General features: G+C 37.6%; 1 protein-coding gene across 1 annotated transcript in view; it reads right to left on the bottom strand.

The window, feature by feature from the left end:
* SPTBN5 (spectrin beta, non-erythrocytic 5) overlaps positions 1–21,769 on the bottom strand; it is a 126,137-nt gene that overhangs the window by 62,133 nt on the left and 42,235 nt on the right. Inside the window, exons 28-35 of the mRNA XM_058162147.1 lie at positions 20,201–20,364; positions 18,773–18,905; positions 16,909–17,054; positions 15,929–16,043; positions 14,666–14,776; positions 12,483–12,662; positions 6,902–7,105; positions 6,423–6,572 (exon numbers count right to left, since the gene is read on the bottom strand). Of these exons, the coding sequence (XP_058018130.1) occupies positions 6,423–6,572; positions 6,902–7,105; positions 12,483–12,662; positions 14,666–14,776; positions 15,929–16,043; positions 16,909–17,054; positions 18,773–18,905; positions 20,201–20,364 (1,203 nt within the window). The remainder of the gene's footprint in view (positions 1–6,422; positions 6,573–6,901; positions 7,106–12,482; positions 12,663–14,665; positions 14,777–15,928; positions 16,044–16,908; positions 17,055–18,772; positions 18,906–20,200; positions 20,365–21,769) is intronic.

The raw sequence follows: 21,769 nt of genomic DNA, 5'->3' as shown, positions 1-21,769 counted from the left end.
ATACTTTTTCAAGTGGAACACAGATGAGAACAGAATGCCCCCTGGTGCAAGTAAGTATTTTACACTGCTATCTTTTCTTTAAAATTACTATCTTTAATATATGAAAATGATAGTAGCTGTACTTTTATGTGAATCATTTTATATTACATAGCAAGTGCCCATAAAGCAAATAACTGCAAAACATTTATAACACAGGTAATTGAATACTCTAAATAAAATACGCCATAAATATGAAGATATGTGTTACAAGGGATTCCATGCAGTGTCCTATGAACAGAGCAGTGATGCTATTCAGCCGGTTATATCCAGTTCAGGTGAACCAGTAGAGGTGGCTGCGGGAGGCTCCGCCCACCCGACCAGACATCATCACGTCCTGTTCTTTACACTCTGCGCATGTGCAGAAGGTCCTGCACATGCACGGAGGTGGCACGTGTATTCAGATTTGTGAAACGGTAGCAAAGGTAAGTGAATATCACCCCGGGAACAGAGGGCTATTCACATAACAGAACCTCCCATTGTTCTTCTCCCTATACCCATTCTAAACTGAATCCACTCAGGTTGTCATGGTCTCATCTGAGGATGATACCTGAGAAGACAACAGGTCAAGCAGTTCCAAAGAGATTTCTTCACATATTGAGTTACACCCTAATGCAGACTGGAGCCAGGACCTTCTGTCCAGAACTTTTTTCTAGATTCTAGATTCTTTTTTTCTAGATTGCCATTCACCCACCCCTTTGAAGCAGTGGTGGGTTCTAACTGGTGTTACCACCGGTTCGCTTCGTGCATGCACTTTGCACACAATCGACGTGCTTCATGCTTTGTGCAAGCGCATTGACTGGCTGAACAGCTGAGGCATTGCAATCGGCTCTGCCACGCCTTTCAGCTGGGCTAAAAACAGAGGAATAAAGGTAGGTATAGTGCGGGGCGGGGGGGGGGGCAGATAATGGTCAGAGTGAACCAGTTTGCTGTCACTGCACATCTCTGCTACCGGCTCTCCCAAACCGGGGAGAACTGGTAGCAACCAGCACTGCTTTGAAGGGTATCAATACAAGGGTGACTATTGGAAAGGGTAGTTTTTTGTTTCAATCCCATCTTAAGCACAACATTTACATATTAAACTATAGCTGCCATTACGGATGACAATTTGCAGATTCAGAGAGCACAGCTGCACCACTGTGTAAATACGGCAGCGAATTTGAGCAGCTCACTAATGAAAGCAATACTCAGAGTGGCATTTCATATTGAACATTACGGCTCCTGAGGTCATTACTTCAAGTATCTGTCAGCTTATCACAGGCTGAAGAATGGCATGCCCAATGTCCCGTCGCAATAACACACAAGGGTTTTCCATTTTAAAAAAAAAGGAATAGAATCTTTGTACAGGTAGGAAAGCAGGATTCTGCATTCTAGAACTAAACAATATTTATTTTGAAATATTCTCCATAAGATCTAAATATTCCACAAAGTATGATACATGAACCAATGTCAGGATTTATCATCTTATTTACATAACAGTGAAATGCAGATCATGATTAAGGTTAAATTTTACTTATCTTATCAAGAAACAATAACATTCAAGAGAAATCAAGAGATCTTTTAAAAGACATTTTTTTAAAGTGAGCAAAAATGCATATATAGAATAATAACAACTAGAAATGTATTTTTCAAATCAGACTGAATTCTCTATTAAAATAATACTTTTTATTATTTATAATAAAAATTTATAAATTTATTTATAGCAACTTTTTTTCCTTCATAGAAAGTATTTAAGACTCCATCTTCCACTAATCTGCTGTCAGAATGCGACCCTAATAGAAGACCTACATTTTTGTATACTACATAATACACAAGTGGATTTTTAAATTTGTTCCTATTGTATTTTTCTTCAGCTAAAACTAATAATAAAAATTGGAGGGCTTTAATACCTTGTCCCAAAACCAGATCCATTTCCAAATCTATTTTTCCTGATATAAGCTGACAAACTAATAAAATATTTTTTGAAAAAAAGATTTAATATATTTTTGATTTGAAAATATATGTGTATGTGTATCTATGCACACACAGTCTCTCTCTCTCTCTCTCTCTCTCTCTCTCTCTCTCTCTCTCTCTCTCTCTCTCTCTCTGTCTCAATACATTCATGGTTCTTACTACTAATAATTAGATGACAGTTTACAGAAAGTATATACATACCTATATACAAACATACAAACACTGGGAAATTCAGCAAATGTGAATGGCATTTGCGGGTTGTGTGCATGTGTCTGCGCAAGCATACACACAAACACATACACACACAAACACACAGAGTCTATTTCACTAAAGCCCAATATTTAGAGCCAATGAAGGCATAACTTGTTTTACTCCATGTGAAAGCTTGAAACAGCAGAATTTAACCAACAAGTAGTAAACAGGCTTCCAATGTCAAGAAGAAACAAACCCACCTCTTCAGTCTTACAGTTTCTAATCATCCTGCTTTAAGAAAACAAAAGTATTCTTGAAAGCTTTACCATTCCTAGAAACTTTTGCAACAAATTAACATAAGAATTGATAATACTGTCAGATAAAACTAATCCCAGAACAAAATACAGTTGAGGGTACATTTTTCTAAAATGGAATGGAAATCTTGACCACTTTTCTCCCAGTTCCAAAGGATGCAATTTTTACTGAGATAGATGGACACCATGTATTCTCACCATGTCCACGAGATGACGCCTGCATATTTGTTAAGAAGGCAGCTTGTCTTTCATTTGTTGCAGCAACTGGATCCTGAAGATGCTCTTGTGAAGGCTGGTATTCAGGACAATAAACAGGATTTATGGACAATAAGATACTAGAACCTTTACAATCTGACTGTAAAGTAGAACCACCCATATCTGAACATGAAGCTTTGATCAAGACTGAAGGAGCTGGCTGTTTTCTGAATTCTCTTACTACTTTAATAGGAAAGGATGTCCAAGGAGTGGCAAGTATTAAAGATATCTTGGAAATCTTGTGATGAGCAGAAATTATTCCAATACTAGAAGTCTTCCTAAATTCTTTGCTAGCTGAGTGATGGTTCTGAAAGCCGAGCATATCAGTATCTAATTGTGAATGCGTAACTGTTCTTTTGCCAAGAAGGGTATCTGCTTTAGCTAATGTAGATGGAGTCAACCATATTTCTTTGAAGACTGTCTGTGGAGGAAGAATGGGACACTTAGTGGGATTGGTGACATGAAGTTGGTTAACCTGGTGATCTGCAGAGTTTCCAGAAGGGATAACTTGATGACTCTTCTGGGTTCCTCTTGTAAGACCAGGAGAGGTAGTTGAGATCTTTTTCAGATGAGGTAATAGAACACTGGAATAAGCAGGTCTAATTGGTTTGATAGCAATACTGCAAGTTGAAATATAGAGTTTTACTGAAGCATGGAGATCTGAAAACTGAGAGTTGCACTGGTTATAGTTCTGCTCTGTTGACTTGGCGTTACAAGGTGCAAGAATTTGATACAGATTTTTATTCTGAGATGATGAAGCATCTGGAATGGCACAAAGAGAAACATCTAGACGTGATGTCCAGCATGGTAGAACTCTTGAAGCAGCCGAGTGGAAAGTTGCTGCAGAAGAATGACAAGCATCCCAGTCATTTCCTTTCCAGTCACTTGCACCACTGCAGGAGACAAGCAACGATTGAGCATCAGTGCTGTTGTATCTTTTGCACTGAGTAGCTCTCAAAAGTGTGGGACAAGCAGACTTGAAGGTGGAGGATTTAATACAGCTGTTATCTTTCTCTAAACCGTTCCTCTTTTTTGAGTTTGCCAACACTATATCTAGCCTTGAGCTGTGAACCTCTGAAGGCAGGCAGGGAGAAGGCAAGATGTCACTTATTGAAAAGGTCTCTGTAGATGATGAATGATCTGGAAAATACCAGGTTGAGTCTGATACATTTTCTGCCGGTGGCATCCTTTGGAAAGAAGCACCATAAACAGCAGCTCTGGAGATCGGTGATGGAACCACTCTGGCAGAAGACAACCTAACTTCCACTGTGGAAATATAGATGGGTGAGTCTGAAGTCTTGTTAGGAAGATATCTGCATGACATCCTGCAGTTTTTAATCCTAAAGTTTGAAAAGCTAAAGCAGTCTCTGCTTCTGAGCTGTTGCTTAAAAGAAACGTTTCATCCTTTTGAGCTTGGCAGTAGAGATTTCCATTCTTCCTCTGGTGTGAATAAGTGAAATGTAAAGAAGTAATTCTATAATGAAGGCATCTGTATTTGATTAAGAACGAGACATAGTAGAATTGGCATGGCTGCTTATTCAGTCTGCAAAATAATAGGAGCATGCAGCAAACTGAAAAAACGATCAAGACGATGAGGCAGATGCCAGATGTGTAATCCAAGACCTAATTAACAGTTCTTAGATTAAAAAAAAAAGTTATTAACTCACCGGTGCTTCTATAGCCTTGAAAGACAAGATTATGTTCCACTGGTGCTAAAACCTAACGAGCTGCACTATAATGTTCTCTATCCTTCTCTCAATCTGCACAAAGAATAGCAGCTTCTCTGTTTAACAAGTCTTAGAAATATTTCCTACAACTCTTCCAAGTAATGGCATACCCAGAGTCAGTAATAAAAAAGACAGATATATACTTGCTTAATTTCCTCCATATGTGCTGTTATTTACTTTAGGAGAGAGAAATCCTAGACTAAACCTTGCTGAAATCTTCTGAAGCCTTAAGTAATTTGGATGTAACCTAAGCTTCTGGAATAAAATCAAGGCCAGGCACACTGGCACAGGGAATGAATGGGAAAACACTCTACTTTGGAACATGACCCCATGCTTTTCGTTCCTTTACATGCCACTGCTGGGATAGCCTTTATATAAATTTAGAGACACAGTTCAGTTCAATCAAGACCCATTGCGATAAAAGACAAATATTCACACGCAGTTAACACCATCCACACACTCCCTTTTCCAAATACAGATGAAAAGTTAACCGTGCATTGCCTCTCAGTTTGAAATGCTTGCTTTCTGCTAGTATCGTTCAGTTTAACAGGGGTTAATCTGGCTGAGATAAAGCTGCTTGAAAGCTCCATCTGAAACTTTGGTGTATGAGACAGGAAAATGTAAGAATTTAGATGAAAGACTTTTGGTCTCCTTTCCAAAGAACAGTAACAAAAAAAACTCTTATTAAACATGAATTCGTCCTCTTCAAATATAGAATGAGCTTGCACTATAAGCCAGGTGGAAATGAGTTCAAGATATTCTGACCTGTATCATGGATTCAAGAAAAACCTTCTACCTTCAGACGGGAACTGAAGACTTTATTGTTTCAGCGTGCAGGACTAGCCTAAGATAAAAGGTTTTAGCATATTTTAATGGGGTTTTTATAGGTTTTTTATTTTTTAGTGATCAGGCCATGATATTATCTAGTTTTAATTGGGTTTTAATGTTTATTTATTGTACTGTTTTAATATGCCTGTGAACCGCCCTGAGTCCTATAGGAGATGGTGCGGTATATAAGTTCGATTAATAAATAAATAAATAAATAAATAAATAAATAAATACACCATAATCATACAAACAGAAACTGCTATTTTAACCAGAGGGTAATGTGGCTTACGCTGTCAGCAGCTAACAGTTTCTTCACTTCTGGGACATATAGCAGCTATCAGGGAAGTAATTTTCAACTGAACCATAATATGTAGAAAAGGAATAATCTCTTCCTTCTCATCTACTACAACAGCTAACTCCTGATGCTTTCCTTTGCAGTTGCTAACTTAAAAAGCAAATATGTAATACCATTACATCAACCAAACTCAGTATCAGATTGTAATGCTTGAGGCTGTGCTTTTTTCCAAAGCAGGCAAGACAAGAAGATAAGACAAGAAGCAATGGATGGAAACTAATCAAGGAAAGAAACCATCTAGAACTAAAAAGAAATTTCCTGACAGTGAGTACAATAAACCAGTGGAATGGCTTGCCTTCTGAAGTTATGGGTGCTCCATCACTGGAGGCTTTTAAAAAGAGACTGGACAACTATTTTTCTGAAATGGTACAAGGTCCCTTGCTTAAGCAGGAAGTTGGACTAGAAGACCTCCAAGGTTCCTTCCAACTCTGCTATTCTATTATTTTGTTATTCTGTGATAGGTTTTCTTTTTTCAGAATCAAAGGATTAATTTTGCATCATATATCCTTGCACAGATGTATTATTGACCATGCTATTAAAAAGTCAGAAATTGCAAATTTCCTTCTAGGGATAACAATAAGATTGATCAAAAGCAAATGTTTTCTTACTAATATGATACGTTTTCTATACATGCAAATACTTATGTGTAAGATAGAAGGAATAGGTGGAGCATGGGACAAAAGGAAGAAATTAAGTACTTAATAGATTAAAGTACACCTTATAAAGCATTAAAGCACTAATAAAAGCATGTGCTAGCACTACCTCTTGAGAGTTTGAGGTGTTGTCCAGGTATTCACAGTCTCGGTAAAATATCTGCAAAAGATGGGTCTTCTCCAGCCATTCCTTCTTTTGTGCCCATACCTGGTACACTCTATGCTTTGCTTCTATCAGAGTTTCTAATACACTTTGGATCTGAAAAGAAGAAGCCATTATAAAATGTCAGTAATAATCCACGAAGGGGCAATGGTTGATATGTAATTTATATTGCTGTAACAGAAATATGATAAAGCTCAATCTCCAATTATAATTACAGCAATTGTCTGTTTATACATGAAGACGCAGGTGGGTGTGTTTTAATAAAACTCATTTTTCCTTTGAAAAGTACCATATCTTGTTTGGTTTTTATTTCATGAAATCTCTGAGTTTAAAAATTTGTTCATAACAGGCTAATTTTATGGAAATGTTGGTGGTCGGAGGCTGAGCTCTATGCAAAGTTACAAAATTGTATCATGTATATATACTTCTCCTGTTGCCATTTTCTGTTCCAGCGCAAGCGCTTGCCCCAGCTGTGATACTCGCTCATAAATCTCATCTCGAGACTCAATCTCTGGCAATAGCTGCTGATGCTGATTAATCTTCAGACCACTGGTAGACACATCTCGTATAGTCTCTTCAGCTGCCATTTCTCTTATTATCTCAGATGCCCAGGAACAATAGTCCCATACCTTAAAATTGAGGAAAGGAAATTTAATATGTGGGGTAAGATTTATATCCTTAAATGATAATATAGATAACAGATGACACTTCCTGTGGCTCAGTTCACACATAGCACTAAAATGTGGTTGGTTACACATTGTGTTTTGCCTCAAACAAAAAAAACAACACCCTGTCAAACAAAAAAAAAGCTATCTATCAAGTATAGAATATATATCCTTGGGCATCAAGGCTCAGCTACTGTAAGTCTAGTTTACTTTATTGTCATTGCACCTGTACAATGAAATTAAATGCCATCTTCAGTGTACATTATAACTAGAAAAATAAAACACAAACACACATCCTTTACATTCTATATAATTGAATTGAAAACCCCTGATATTGCATTAATATTGCACTATACAGTAGAATTCAATATAGTTACTGCCCTGGGATAGAAGCTGTTTTTCAGCCTATTTGATTTGATTTGATTATTCTGTACTATCTGCCAGATGGTAATAGTTAAAAAAAAAAGGGTGCCCAGGATGAGATGGATCTTTAAGAATGTTTTGAACTTTCTTAAGGCAGCGGGAACTCGCCTGTTTGGAACCCTCACCACGTCTCTGACATCAATACAATTGAACGTGTCCAGAAATATTTTATAAGAAGAGTTCTCCATTCCTCTGAAAACAATAAAATACCTTATCCCACCAGACTTGAAATCCTAGGCTTAGAAAACTTGGAACTCCGTCGCCTTCAACAAGACCTAAGTTTAACTCACAGAATCATTTATTGTAATGTCCTTCCTGTTAAAGACTACTTCAGCTTTAATTGCAATAATACTAGAGCAACTAATAGATTTAAACTTAATGTTAACCGCTTTAATCTAGCTTGCAGAAAATATGACTTCTGTAACAGAATCATCAGTGCTTGGAATCTTTACCTGACTCTGTGGTCTCTTCTCATAATCCTAAAAGCTTTAACCAAAAACTTTCTACTATTGACCTCACCCCATTCCTAAGAGGACCATAAGGGGCGTGCATAAGCGCACAAATGTGCCTACCGTTCCTGTCCTATTGTTTTTCTTTTCTTCTTCCTATATATATATATATATATATATATATATGCTTATACCTCCTTATATTTACTCATATATGTGTTTATATACTATATAATCTTTTTTGTATGATATCTACATATATTGTTGTGACAAAATAAATAAATAAATAATAAAATAAAATAAAAAATAAACTATAAAGCTCTTCCAAAAAGGGGAGAGGCAGTGGTGAATTCAAAAATTTTCCCTACCGCTTGATGGGTGTGGCTTGGTGGTCATGTGACTGGGAAAACAAACTATCAAACTTTACACAAAATAACACAGAAGTTACACAACTGACTCACACACAATGCAAAAGCAGCTGGACTTCACACAAAATGACCCCTGCAACAAGCAGGAACCCCACAGAGAACTCAAAAACAAACCTTCATACTTTTACACAAAAATACCGATTCGGCCAATAGGTAGTAAAAAATGCTTTAAAAAGTAAAAAAAAAAAAAGCTCTGACCATCATACAGCACAGATGATTGTCACAGTTGATTGTCGGAACCTTTTTTTAAACTTTTTTAAAGCATTTTTTTACTACCTATTGCCCGAACCAGTAGTAAAAAAATGCTTTAAAAAAGTAAAAAAAAAAAAGTTCAGACGATCAGCTGTGTCACATTGGAACTTTTTTTTTTTACTTTTTAAAGCATTTTTTTACTACTGGTTCAGGCGAACCAATAGTATTTTCAGTACCGATTTGGGAGAACCACCCTGAACCGGTAGCATTTCAACCCTGGGGAGAGGGCAATGATTCCCTAGGCAATGATGTTAACCCTCTGGAGTGCTGTCCTATCTGCCACTGTGCAATTGGCAAACCATACACAGGTGCAGTGAGTTAAAATATTCTCTATGGTGCAACGGTAAAAGGTCATCAGCAGTTTTTCATACAGTTGTTGTTTCCTGAGCAATCTCAGGTAGTATAATTTCTTGCTGGGCCCGTTTGACCAGTGCTGCAATGTCCTCTTTTATGATAATATCCAGAAACTTAAAACTGGCCACTTGCTCCACTCGGTCTCCATTGATAAGCAAGGACTGGATGTTTGATCTATTCCTTCTATAGTCCACTATAAGCAGTGGTGGTATTCAAATAATTTAACAACCGGTTCTCTGCCCTAATGATTTCTTCCAATAATCAGTTCACCAAACTGCTCAGAAAGTTAACAACCGGTTCTCCCGAAGTGGTGCAAACTGTCTGAATCCCACCACTGACTATAAGCTTCTTGGTCTTATTGGTGTTAAGGACAAAGTTATTGTCTCCACACCACAAAAGCAACTGGTCCACCTCAACTCAATAGGCAGACTCATCCCCCACTAGTAGTGAGATGAGTCCCACTACTGTTGTATCAACTGCAAATTTAATAATATTATTACAGGCGGGAGTGGGAATGCAGTCATGCACATAAAGAATATAGAGTAAGAGACTCAACACACAACCCTGTGGTGTACCAGTGTTAAGAATAAGGGCTAAAGAGATATGATTACCTAATCTGACCCTCTGAGAGCAGCCAGACAGGAAATCCATAATCCAAAGGCAGATTGAATAAGAAAGCCCAAGATCCATAAATTTTATTAAGTGGATTTTTATAAATGAATTTAGTGCAGCAAAACTGTAAAGCAATTACAAAATAATTCATGTAACTGCTGTGCATGCATCAAATGCAAGTTCTATTTATAACAATTCATGTTCAAATTTCCTGTGCCTCTTTCTTCTTTGCATAAAGCTCTGGCGGTAAATCTCTCTTGGGTATGAGATATAGTTTCCATTAGTTCCTGATTTTGTGATACTAAATGCCTAATGTAATATCAGGATGTTTTCTTTTCATTTTGGAGAATTCCCAGGAATCACATAATGACTTTTTAGGATATGTGAATCCAGTCATTGTCAGCGTTCTCAATAATTGGTACGGATCTCCGTGGTGTAAGAGAAGGATTTTTCCCAGCTCCATTTTAATATGACATAAATAATAATTAATAATAAAGTATGCATCTACTGCAGACACATAGTCCTTCTCTAAAATGTAATAATGCAATTTTATTCTAATTTAAATGGAGTAAAAGAACAATATTGCAGTAGAATAGCAATAAAAGTACAATCAGTCTGAACCAAAATTATAGCACAATACAATTAGAAAGTAACGTTAAACCCTAAATATTAAAACTACTTTATTTTCCATTTTGTAGAATACTATCTTACTGGTTTGGATGTTGATGGAACTTGCACAGTACTTTGGTAATGGTTTTGTTTAGCTTCCAATTTGACTTCTCACCTTACTAGTTTCAAGCTACACACCTGCAGTATCTCAAATGCACATCGATGTGCCTCTTGCAGTTTTTCACAGAGTAACTAAACTGCCTGAGACAGTGTACTATAATAGAGTACTTGGAATAGTTGAACTAATGGCTGACTCAAAACTCTGCTCATCTTTGAAATTCTTGGGGAAAATTCTCCTATTTTACATGATTGTAATGAAGATAATGCATGACTCTGAACTCCAGGAGGAAAAGGTATGATCCTAAGGACACAAATAGGAAATAAATGTAGTGTAATTGATTTGAAAAACAAAGCAAAACCCAGAAGGATCAGGATTAGGTGGAGCTATTTCCTTATTTAAATGTTCAGAAAATTCCTTCTATATGCTAGAGATCCGAGTCTACAAAAGGACTGGAAAGATTCAGAGACAATAATATTGAGCTTCATACCCCAGTTTGACCTTCTCTTCGATGGTTAATTGTGTGTCATCCATTATTATACCTGTCTAGATTACAATTGTGGGAAGGAATTCAAGTGGGAGAAGAAAAAAAAATCATATGGTCAGTGTTAAGAATAGGTGTTTGAGGTATACTGATGGGCTCCAAGACAATCGAAGGGTCCATTGCTATGGAATCCCATGAAATAAAAATCTTGATGATTTTATCTTGAATTCTGACTGATATTTTGAATCTTGCTGTGCATAGCTGCCAAATTATTTTTCTCCAGTGCCCTAGATGTTCCACAGTACCAGATTTGCTTGCCCGGGAGTGTTTGTAGAACTTCTTCTAATCAAAGTGCCTTTTGAATGGTTAAGAACCATACCTAAAAAAGACCACTTTGATTACATTTTCTATCACAATGATCCCTGATGATGTAGTGCTTAGAATGCAGTATTGCAGGCTAATTCTGGCCACAATCTGGAGTTCGATCCTGACAGGCTCAAGGTTGACTCAGCCTTCCATCCTTCCAAGGTTCGTAAAATGAAGACTCAGATTGTTGGGGGCAATATATTGGTATTGTAAACCTCTCAGAGAGTGCTGTAAAGTACAATTAAGCAGTATATAAGTCTAAATGCTATTGCTATAATAAAAACCATTATTCTCATAGATTTTATGGCCTTTGGCAGAAAATGTGATGATGAAAAGTAATAGAAACCCCCCACTGCATTCAATTTGGTTTAGGAATATAGGGGAGGAGTGGAAAAACAAGTAATGATGTAAAAAGAAATCATATAGGAAGACTATATGAGCAAACAAAAGTGAAACAAATAAAGGAAAGAATTGAGGAAAGTCAAGTTGAATATTACAAGTTCAGGAAAATCTCAGACACTATGATAAAAAAGAACTGCCTGGATTTCAAATATTTTGAATAACTACCCTAGAAATTTATTAGATAAAAGAACTTGACAAAGATGCTGTTGAGACAGATACTTTTATGTTTTTCATAATAATTATGCTCTCAATATTATATTAAACTTTTAATAGATCCGTATGAAAGATGTTTATTACCCTTTAGCCTCATAGAAGATCCTGCCTGCAGTACAAAGGCCTCTTCTTTTCCACAAGACCTAAGCAGGATTATGCATCTTTGGAATGTATACTATAAATGATATGTTAATACAGGTCCATGATATAACAGTCTGCAATTAAATGTGTGCAATTGTATGGATCAGTTCAGGGGTGAAATCAAGCAGGTTATAACAGGTTCTGGAGAACCAGTAGTGGAAATTTTGAGTAGTTCGGAGAACCGGCAAATGCCACCTCTGGCTGGCCCCAGAGTGGGGTGAGAATGGAGATTTTGCAATATCCTTCCCCCAGGAGTGGGGAGGGAATGGAGATTCTACAGTATCCTTCCCCTGCCATGCCCACCAAGCCACACCATGCCCACCAAGCCACGCCCACAGAACCAGTAGTAAAAAAATTTGGATTTCACCACTGGATCAATTGCAGAATATTGGTTTACCATTCTGGAAAATACTGGCCAAGACAACTGGAGAACAGAGTAATATAGGATTTTTTAAAAAATATTTTTAGAAAAGAACATTGAAATTCTCACATAGGTTTGGAAGCGGTATAATCTGCAAGCGTGTTCCAGCAGCTCCCTGTTTTGTTCCACTTTACACCGCAAGACTTCCCAGTTCTCCACTAAGGCCTGTTGCTTTGCCTTGATCTCCACTGCTTGCCTCTCAGAGCACAGGCAGAGCACGCCATCTGCAGTATCCATCAAAACATGCAGCTGCAAAACAGGGGGAAAAAATGAAGTGAATCGTTTAACTTTTAAAATAAAAGTTTAAGAACCCATCCATCAGTGACATTTCCCCAAACTCCACTTCATAAGCAGCCAGAATCTTGAATTTCAGTTTGCAGAGAGGAGGAGGCCTCAGAAAATTAAAATGATTGAAACAGACTGTCTGTCTAGTCTATTTACACTAGCTGGGGATTTGAAACTGGCACAATATCTGCAGCTGGCTGTATTAAGTAGTCCAGGAGGACAATCTGTCATGTCTATATGAGAAATAGTCCGATAGCCCTGGCAGGAATACAGAGGAGCAGCCGCCGCCGCCAAATCGTTTCTGCTTCTGCAGATAAGACTGCCTCTCATTCGTCCATCAGCAAATCTGTCAGATCAAGTGCTGTTTTTCCTTCTTCTCGCTACTCAATATGTTCATCCTCTTTCCCTCTCTTCCTCCAAAAGGAGGTGGAAGAAGAATTGCTGAAGCTAGCAGATCACAAGATAGCAAAAACAATGCTGGACAAATACTAGGAAGGTGAAAGTAAGGACAAGGCTGGAGTGGAGTGGGATTGCACCTCTGGAGCTTCCTCTTCTTTCCCAAAAGTCTTGGCCTGGTAATCCATATAATTTCTCCTCCTGGGAGGTAAGGAGATAAAAGAGTCATAGGTGGGGTACCCTCATTTCAAGGCAAGGAAGGACTCTATCTATCTTATCCACAGCACTTGAAAGAACCTTCTGAGAATGTCCTGGTTCAAGATATGTGCTTTCTTCTTTGGTTCATTTATTAAATTTATGTCTCATATTTTATTTGAGTGGTGCGGTGGCCTTGAGGTGGAATTCTCACCTCACAATCAAGAGGTTCTGAGTTCCATCCTAGGTAGAGGCAGCTATTTCTCTCTCTGGGCACAATGAGAATATATCCACTGAACAAAACTCCGCATTGGTGACAGGAAGGGCATCTGGCCAGTAAACATTCAGCCCCATTCAGTTGCCCAGACTCCACATCGCACGGGATTATGGGATCATTAGAAGAATAAGATGTGTCATATTTCATTCATGAATTCAAGGTGGCATACCTAACACTCGCACCCCCTAATTTTCCCTGGAACACCACTTTATATTGAGGCAGGGTGGCTGGCCTAGTGTTACCCAATGAATTTCCATGTCTGAAGGTGGATTATAACCTGGCCTCTCCTGCTCCTAGCCCTATGCATTAACCACTTGTTGATGGCATCTTGCTGATGATTAGTTTCAGTTCAAATTCACATTTAAAGCATATTCATATTTAGAAGACAAGAACCACAGGCAAATTCAAAACAAGGCCATTATATCTGTTGTGCCTTGTCCTCCCTCCTCTCCTCAGCCGGGCCCCTCCCGTCTCCTCCTGGGCCTGCTATCAGACTCCGAGTCTGATAATGAAGATGAACGGCCTGTCATGCCTCCAGCCCCCGGCCCTGGCCCCATGTCCGGACAGGATGTCAGGAATGAACAAACAAACCTCACTCATATGGCATGTGTTCCTTTGGCTCAGCCATCAGAGGAAGTCAGCCACGGATTGGAATTACTCGGGCCTACTCCTTCTGACCCCTCCCTTTCTCAAACAGCAGAAGACAATTCAAAGTGGGAGGATCCTTGCTTCCAGAGATCTGAAAGGTGACGCCAGCAGAAGGAAGGGAGGGGCAGGCCTGGATAAATGCTGAGTCATGGAGCCACACCCCACAGCCTATATAAAGGACCTGCTTGAGTCAAGCAACCTTGAGTCAAGCAAAGTCTCATCTAGTTTGCTGAAGTCACAGCTTGGACTCCTGCCTGCCCTGAGAAACCTCGGAGAAATTTGGCAAAGCTGCAGAGGCTTTGTTGCCACGCCTGATACGGACTTCCTAGACCCGGTCGTCGGAGGTGGAGTGGGACACGACAATATCTGTAACCTGCCCAGAATTGCTGTGTGTCGGGCAGCCATGTAAATTTTCTTAATACATTTTTTTTAGGACTGCAGTATATCTTACCTGCTGCTCATTCCCAAATAATTCATGCTCAAGAGTTTCTTGCTTACGTAGCTGTGACTGCACCCCATTCAGATCTTTAGCAATGGAATCTGGGATGGTCTTCAATTTGTCCTAAAGACCAAACATGTTTTCTGTTAATCATTCTGGTTTGATTTTGTTCTAATATAGGCAGTGTATAAAACTCTTTTCATTTGCATATGTGGGAGTCTATTTGTAAACGAAAAGAATCATACCCATAAAGGGATCTAAATCCCTTCCCTTCCACTGTATAAAACCTATGCTCTACAGCAGGGGTCTCCAACCTTGGCAACTTTAAGACTTGTGGACTTCAACTCTCAGAGTTCTTCAGCCAGCAAAGCTGGCTGAGGAACTCTGTGAGTTGAAGTCCACAAGTCTTAAAGTTGCCAAGGTTGATGACCTCTGTCCTAGAAGGAAGGAGAAGAGGGAGGAGAGAATTAAGACTTTGCTTTACTATCTGTTTTCTCTTTGACTTTCTTCTTATAGGGAGTAACAGTGGATGATACCCACATCAAAGGCATCAATGCTCTCGCTCTGCGATTGAAGAGGCAGAATGAGGAAGAGATGAAAATAATACACCAACGCCGAGAACAGCTGAATGAAAGGTGTGTGGATAAGTTCTACTGATCCAAACAAAGACGAAAATGTTCAATCAAATCTGACTAGAGCCAGAGAGAAATGCTGGCATTCCTTTGTTGGTGTTTACATGGAGAAGGCTGATCTTCTTTTTTCATATATCATCTTCAAGTATATATGAATTGTTATAATGGGTGTGTAAGAGTAAAAAGGGAGTGACATCGAACTATTTGAATTTGGCTGGCTGAGGAACTCTGGGAGTTGAAGTCCACAAGTCTTAAAGTTGCCAAGGTTGGAGACCCCTGCTCTACAACCCATCTTTGATACTGGAAAGAAAGAGACTGAAGAAAAAAGTATGCCATGCAGTGGGGTACAGTTTAATCCCATTATTCATCGGAGCCAAATTTCTAAATTTCTATATGTATATATGAAAGAAATATGGGAATAAAACATTGGACAATTGTTTTTATTTCCCTTTCTATATTTTCCTGATTTAAAAATGTTATGGGCAAATGTAAACTTTCACAATACTATAATTTTACATTTATTGTTAGCTATCAAGATTACTTAGTGTGGAAAGGCTAGGCAAACAATAGAAACGAATGGTTGTTGTTTCACATCTAATCTGAGCCTTAGAAAGACACATTTGCTTTCTGACACAAATTTCACCTCAATGTGGCTGAGAGCTTCCATTAAGTCCTGCAGGCACTTGTAAATTGCTTTAGCATCTTCCAACTGTTTGCCTTTGTAGTTTGTCATCTCCAGCAACTCCTGCCAGTTGTTGCTAAAGTGGGAAAAAAGTCAGAGGTATGAAGCAGTATCCAGAAGCAAGTCAGAAGTGGACAGTCATGAAAGAATGTGTCAGTCAGTGATGAGCTACCTATCAATCAGCTATGCCATTTTTCTGATGGTGTTTTTCTGGAACGGCAGTTAAAAAATACACACTGGTGTCATACTATAAATCTATCAACCTTCTCCTTACAAGAAATCTTTCAGAATTTCTTGAGTTAAGATTTAAAATAAATTAAAAAATGTGTGCATGTATACAATTTTATTGCACTGTATTAATTAACAAAAGTATACATGTATGCATATAAGACTGGAGATGATGATGATGATGGAAAAGGTTCTAGCAATAGCCAATCATTTTATTATCTATCTATCTATCTATCTATCTATCTATCTATCTATCTATCTATCTATCTATCTATCTATCTATCTATCTATCTATCATCTGAGAGGTTTTCATACAGATAAAATTATATAAACAAACCAATAACACCATACTTTAAACTAATAAAAATATACAAATTTATAAAAATCATCAAAATGCATATATATATGTTATATTGCTCAAAAATCTTCTCCCTTTCCTCTTGGTTGAGAACAAGTAATGAATTTAAATATTGATAACAATCCATTGTTGCAAATCAAATCTGCATTTCTCCTTCAACTTCTGCAAAATTCTGAATAGTTTAAGAAAGATCTTTGGTCTTGCAGCAAAGTAGACATGCCACCCAAATCTTCTTCTTCATGGAATATTCCCCCCCCCCCCTCATATGGCTCTTTTACAGCTTCCTGATCTTTGTCTTTTGAAAGAAAAGATCAGACTGAAAAAATAATGGGAAAAGACAAGAATGCTTTCTTACCTCAACTGTTTCTGCTTCTTCCGAATCTCCCTGGATTCAACATGGCCATGATCCAACATTTTCTGTGCTAACTGATGACATGCAACAACTCTCTGGGAAGCAATTTCCATCTGATGCTGAGATTTTTCATATTTGACACAAAGAAGCTTTTGAAGAAAACGAATAGAGGGAAAAATTGAAGTGATGAATAGTTTTGAATAACTTTTCCAAGTTAGCCCATCTGATTTTTCCTGTATGATCCCAGTATGAATTTATTTCAAAGTACGGTATCTATTAAAGTCTGAAATTCCGAATATCTTTGTTCCATATTTTGTTCTAGAAGGATAATCCTAGAGCAATTTGAAATGCTTTACCATGTTTTGTGCAGTTTTATGCCTGCTCAAATAATAATAAATATTACACATGGAGTCCATTCATGGTATTGATTTTATTTCATAAGAGCTAAAATTTTGCTCAACTTCTATAGAGGATCTCTAATCTCCACATGATTCTGTCAAAATGCCAAAGACTCCAATAGAAACCAAATAAGGCCAAGCATTTATTAGATTGATGTGCTTGTTTTTTATACCATTTTAGGACATTAGAATATTTTTTTTGCATTGCTTTTTAATTATGCCAACTGACTTTTATAATCTAGTAGTACAATACTTTTGCTTGAGTGGTGACTTGGTCTCAATTACTTGAAAATCTCTTCCAATTCTATGATGCTAATTATAAATGAAATCTAATCATGCAAAATCTGTTTTTTAAAATCATCTCAAGTGTAAAAACAAAAAAGGAAAGAAAAAAAGTAGTGACCTCAGTGAGATCATGTATCATATAAACAGTGGGTTTTTTTGGGGGGGGTAAGGGATTATTTATTTGGAGTTTCAAACTTTAGCCTCTAATCTAAGGGTGTTCAGTTACTACTTCAATTGATGATCATATCTATGTTTATTTCAAATAAGAGTATTTTTTTGAATACTTTTTGAATACTTCTTTTGATTTTTTTTGCAATCTCCTTGATCAGAAAAACAATATTTTCATCATTATTCTGTTGACATCTTACTAATTATTTGGAACAATGAGTAATCATGAATACATTACCCTTTATTCAAGCACTTAAATTTCATAAATATTTCTTGTCTGCAAAAGCTCTATAAAATAATTATTAATCAAAGCATTAAAATGCCTAAAAAGATGAGTCAAATTCCAGTGACTTCATAGATACATTCACATGGTATCCTTGACAGCAATACAGAAATATACTTTTGTCTTCTTCTGAGATGCTATTTCAACTTCTCAGTCCAGCCTATAGCTCTAATGTCTCCTATACAAGTATTAGCTAGACTCAAACAGTTTACCTTCTAAGCCCAGACAAGGTTGGCCAGAGGCAAGTCTCAGTTGAAAGTAATCAGCTTCACCAATACCAGTGGTGGGTTGTTACCGGTTCTCCCCGGTTCGGGAGCACTGATAGCGGAGATGTTGAAGTGGCAGTGAACCGGTTTGCTCCGACCGTCATCTAGGCCCTCCCGCCTGCCCCTGCATTATATCTACCTTTATTCCTCTGCTTTTAGCCCAGGTGAAAGGCACGGCAGAGTGGATTGCAATGCCTCAGCTGTTCAGCCAGTCAACGCTCTTGCGCAAAGCACCAATTCTGCACAAAGCGCATGCGCGAAGCGAACTGGTAACACCGGATAGAACCCACCACTGACCAACACCTTAACTCACAGCACAGTAGATTATTCCATCCCCAAAGAACATGTTCTTTTGTTCTGTTTCTTTTACATGTATGAAGCGACTCTTCCTGAACAGTCATGTAATATATTTTATACCATTGCAATGTATTCTGGAAATCTTTTTAACCATTAGCATTATAACTTACAAGAACATGGTTATAATCAGCTTCATAATCTTCAGAACTGGCCACCTGTTTTTGCTCATTGATCCAGCTCTCAAGATCTTCATATTCTCTCAGGAAGTCATGTAGTTCAAGTGTCTCCTCCAACCTTCTACCCCTAATTTGAAGATAAAATAGACAGAAGAAAGGCAACAGAAAACGAAGAAGTTTTGATACAACCACTCTGTAAAAATTACACATTCAATATCATTTTGAAGCTTAGGGCCAATGATTATAACTGGTAGGGTATGTATAGAGGACCCTTGTGAATGCACTGTTAGACTAAAGACGTCTGTGTTAGTGTACTTTGCCTTCTTCATCTTTCCTCCTTAAAAATGGCCAGACATCTTTTATTAAAGGAAAAAAAGATAGGAAGAATGCTATAAAAATATGGGTGTATTCCAGAAAGATTACACTTTTATTTATTTATTTTATCAATTTGTAAGGCTTCCCTTCTTGTAGATGTGACCCTGAATGGGTAACAACACCAATAAAAACAATATTAGCAAAAACGTGGCTTCATTATATACAAGTAGAGACGCAGCATCAGTTTAACAATAAATAGTACTCTGAAAACAGCCACAAAAGGAAGTTCCTCTGGATATGAATAGGTGGTGCATTTGTGAAGTCAGCTGTGACATAATCCTGTGTCTAAGCACACTTTCCTGCTTCCCTTTTTTCTTATGAACTGCCTGGGTTTTTTTTAGTCAAAGTCATTTCCATGAACAGGACAAATACTTGCACCTTGTTGTGTACAGAATAGAATAGAATAACAGAGTTAGAAGGGACCTTGGAGGTCTTCTAATCCAACCCGCTGCTTAGGCAGGAAACACGACACCATTTCAGACAAATGGCTATCCAACATCTTCTTAAAAATTTCCAGTGTTGGAGCATTTACAACTTCTGCAGGCAAGTTGTTCTACTTATTGATTGTTCTAACTGTCAGGAAATTTCTCCTTGGTTCTAAGTTGCTTCTCTCCTTGATTAGTTTCCATCCATTGCTTCTTGTTCTACCCTCAGGTGCTTTGGAGAATAGTTTGACTCCCTCTTCTTTGTGGCAGCCACTGAGATATTGGAAAACTGCTATCATGTCTCCCTAGTCCTTCTTTTCATTAAACTAGACATATGAAGCATAACATACGATTATATAGAAACCAACACATGCTGCAACTTTCCTTCATGATAACATAGACCCATATGCATTTTTTTGTCTCTGCAGACATGATGTATGATTATATCTTACTGAATTATTAGGATTGAGCTCTCTGGCAACATAAAACCAACACACACACAAATTCAGAAGATTGATGAATTGAATTGATATTCACTTCCTGATGAAAAGAAAAGAGGGAAGAAAAGAAAGTCAACAAGAAAATATATAATCAGATCACACAGTCTTTTTTCCTTCCCTACCTTGCATTGGCCAATGTTTGTAGTTCTTGAAGCTTTGTGTGGACCTGTCTTTGAGGCATATCAACTTCATCATAATGGATGGAGTCTGAAAGTGGTAGAGTTTTGGCAGTTTCCTCTAGTTCCATGACTAAGTTCTGATAAATGCCAATTTCATGTGCTAGTGCCTGACCCAAAATAAGTACCAGTTGAAAAGAAAACATAGAACATTCAACACTGACAAAAAGTAGTCCAGTTTTACTTAATGTGCAAAAGTGATTCAGGAACCCCAAATTAGCAGACAATATCAGATTTAACTGAAGCCAAATTCAATATATATAAAACAAACTAGAAGCCACTTACATGAGTCTTCCAAATGCAAAGTTTGTTAGAAGCCATTGTATAAACAGATTAAGTACAGTAGTGGGTTTCAAATCCCATAGCTACTAGTTCGCTCGTTCGCATGCGTGCATGCGATGCTTCTATGCATGCGCGGAGACATCAGGGTGAATGGGGGGAGCCTTCCACCACCGCTGCTACCAGTTCGCCTGAACCGGGGCAAACCAGTAGCAACCCACCATTGATTAAGTACATAAATAATGTACTGACATAAATAATGTACTGACAGGGAATTACTAATAAGAAGCATAAACTATATGGAAGTGGAAGCAGAAGTAGAAGCAAGTTGTTTACACTGGATTTCCTAAGAAAGGAAGAGATTTATAAGTCTGTATCTGATTAAAGGCAAATAAGTCATTTTTCAAAACCAACCAATTACTGTTTGAGAACTGTTATTTGATCCTAATAAGGTACATGTGAAGGTGATGCCTCTAACCAACTTGATAAAAGAGCTTTTTTTCTTGCAAATTTTATCGTCTGTGAGAAAACACTCTGATCATAGTCTCAACGAAGCAACTTTATTAAGCACTCTTTAGTTGTTGGTTCTCAGTTGTTTGTGCATTCAGCAATATTTTTCCACAGTGAGACTGAAATACCATACTAAGTTTATTTCAGGACTGTACAGAACTATAAATATAGGTTGGGACATACTTAAGAGGGCAAAAACCTGACTAGAGCCTTGTAGAGTGTATGTGGAAATTATTCATCAATAGATGACTATTATTATTGCCTAATTCCTCTGTCCTTTGACATGTTGCTACTATTTGTAGCAATTAAAAATAGATGATGTGACGATGTTTTTCACATAGATGATGTAAAAAACTAGATAGATCCATGAAGTTGACATAAAGTTGAATATGATTAAATATATTATCTCTTTGAACAAGGTGCTGAGTAGTCCATGGTGGAAAATATTCAAGGCTGAATTGTTGAGTTTTGGGTGTTCTCTCAGCGTGCTTCTTTTCTTGCAGAAGTTTCCTTAGCATCTTAAATAACATCATCAGTGCATGAAGGAATATAATTTTCTGACTGTTTATATATAGTATGGTAACTTCTCCTACCAATCTTGATTGTGGTATTATTTCTTGTTAAATGCTTTTGGGAGGGGCATTGTTTCTTCTTTGCTTGTTCTTGTTTATCTGGTGCTGGTTCTCAATTATCTAATATTAGTTAATAGGTGTATGAATGTTCAAC

Source organism: Ahaetulla prasina, chromosome 1 (genome assembly GCF_028640845.1).
Source record: "Ahaetulla prasina isolate Xishuangbanna chromosome 1, ASM2864084v1, whole genome shotgun sequence".
Classification (NCBI taxonomy): Eukaryota; Metazoa; Chordata; class Lepidosauria; order Squamata; family Colubridae; genus Ahaetulla; species Ahaetulla prasina.
This window is presented reverse-complemented; position numbering and strand designations above follow the sequence as displayed.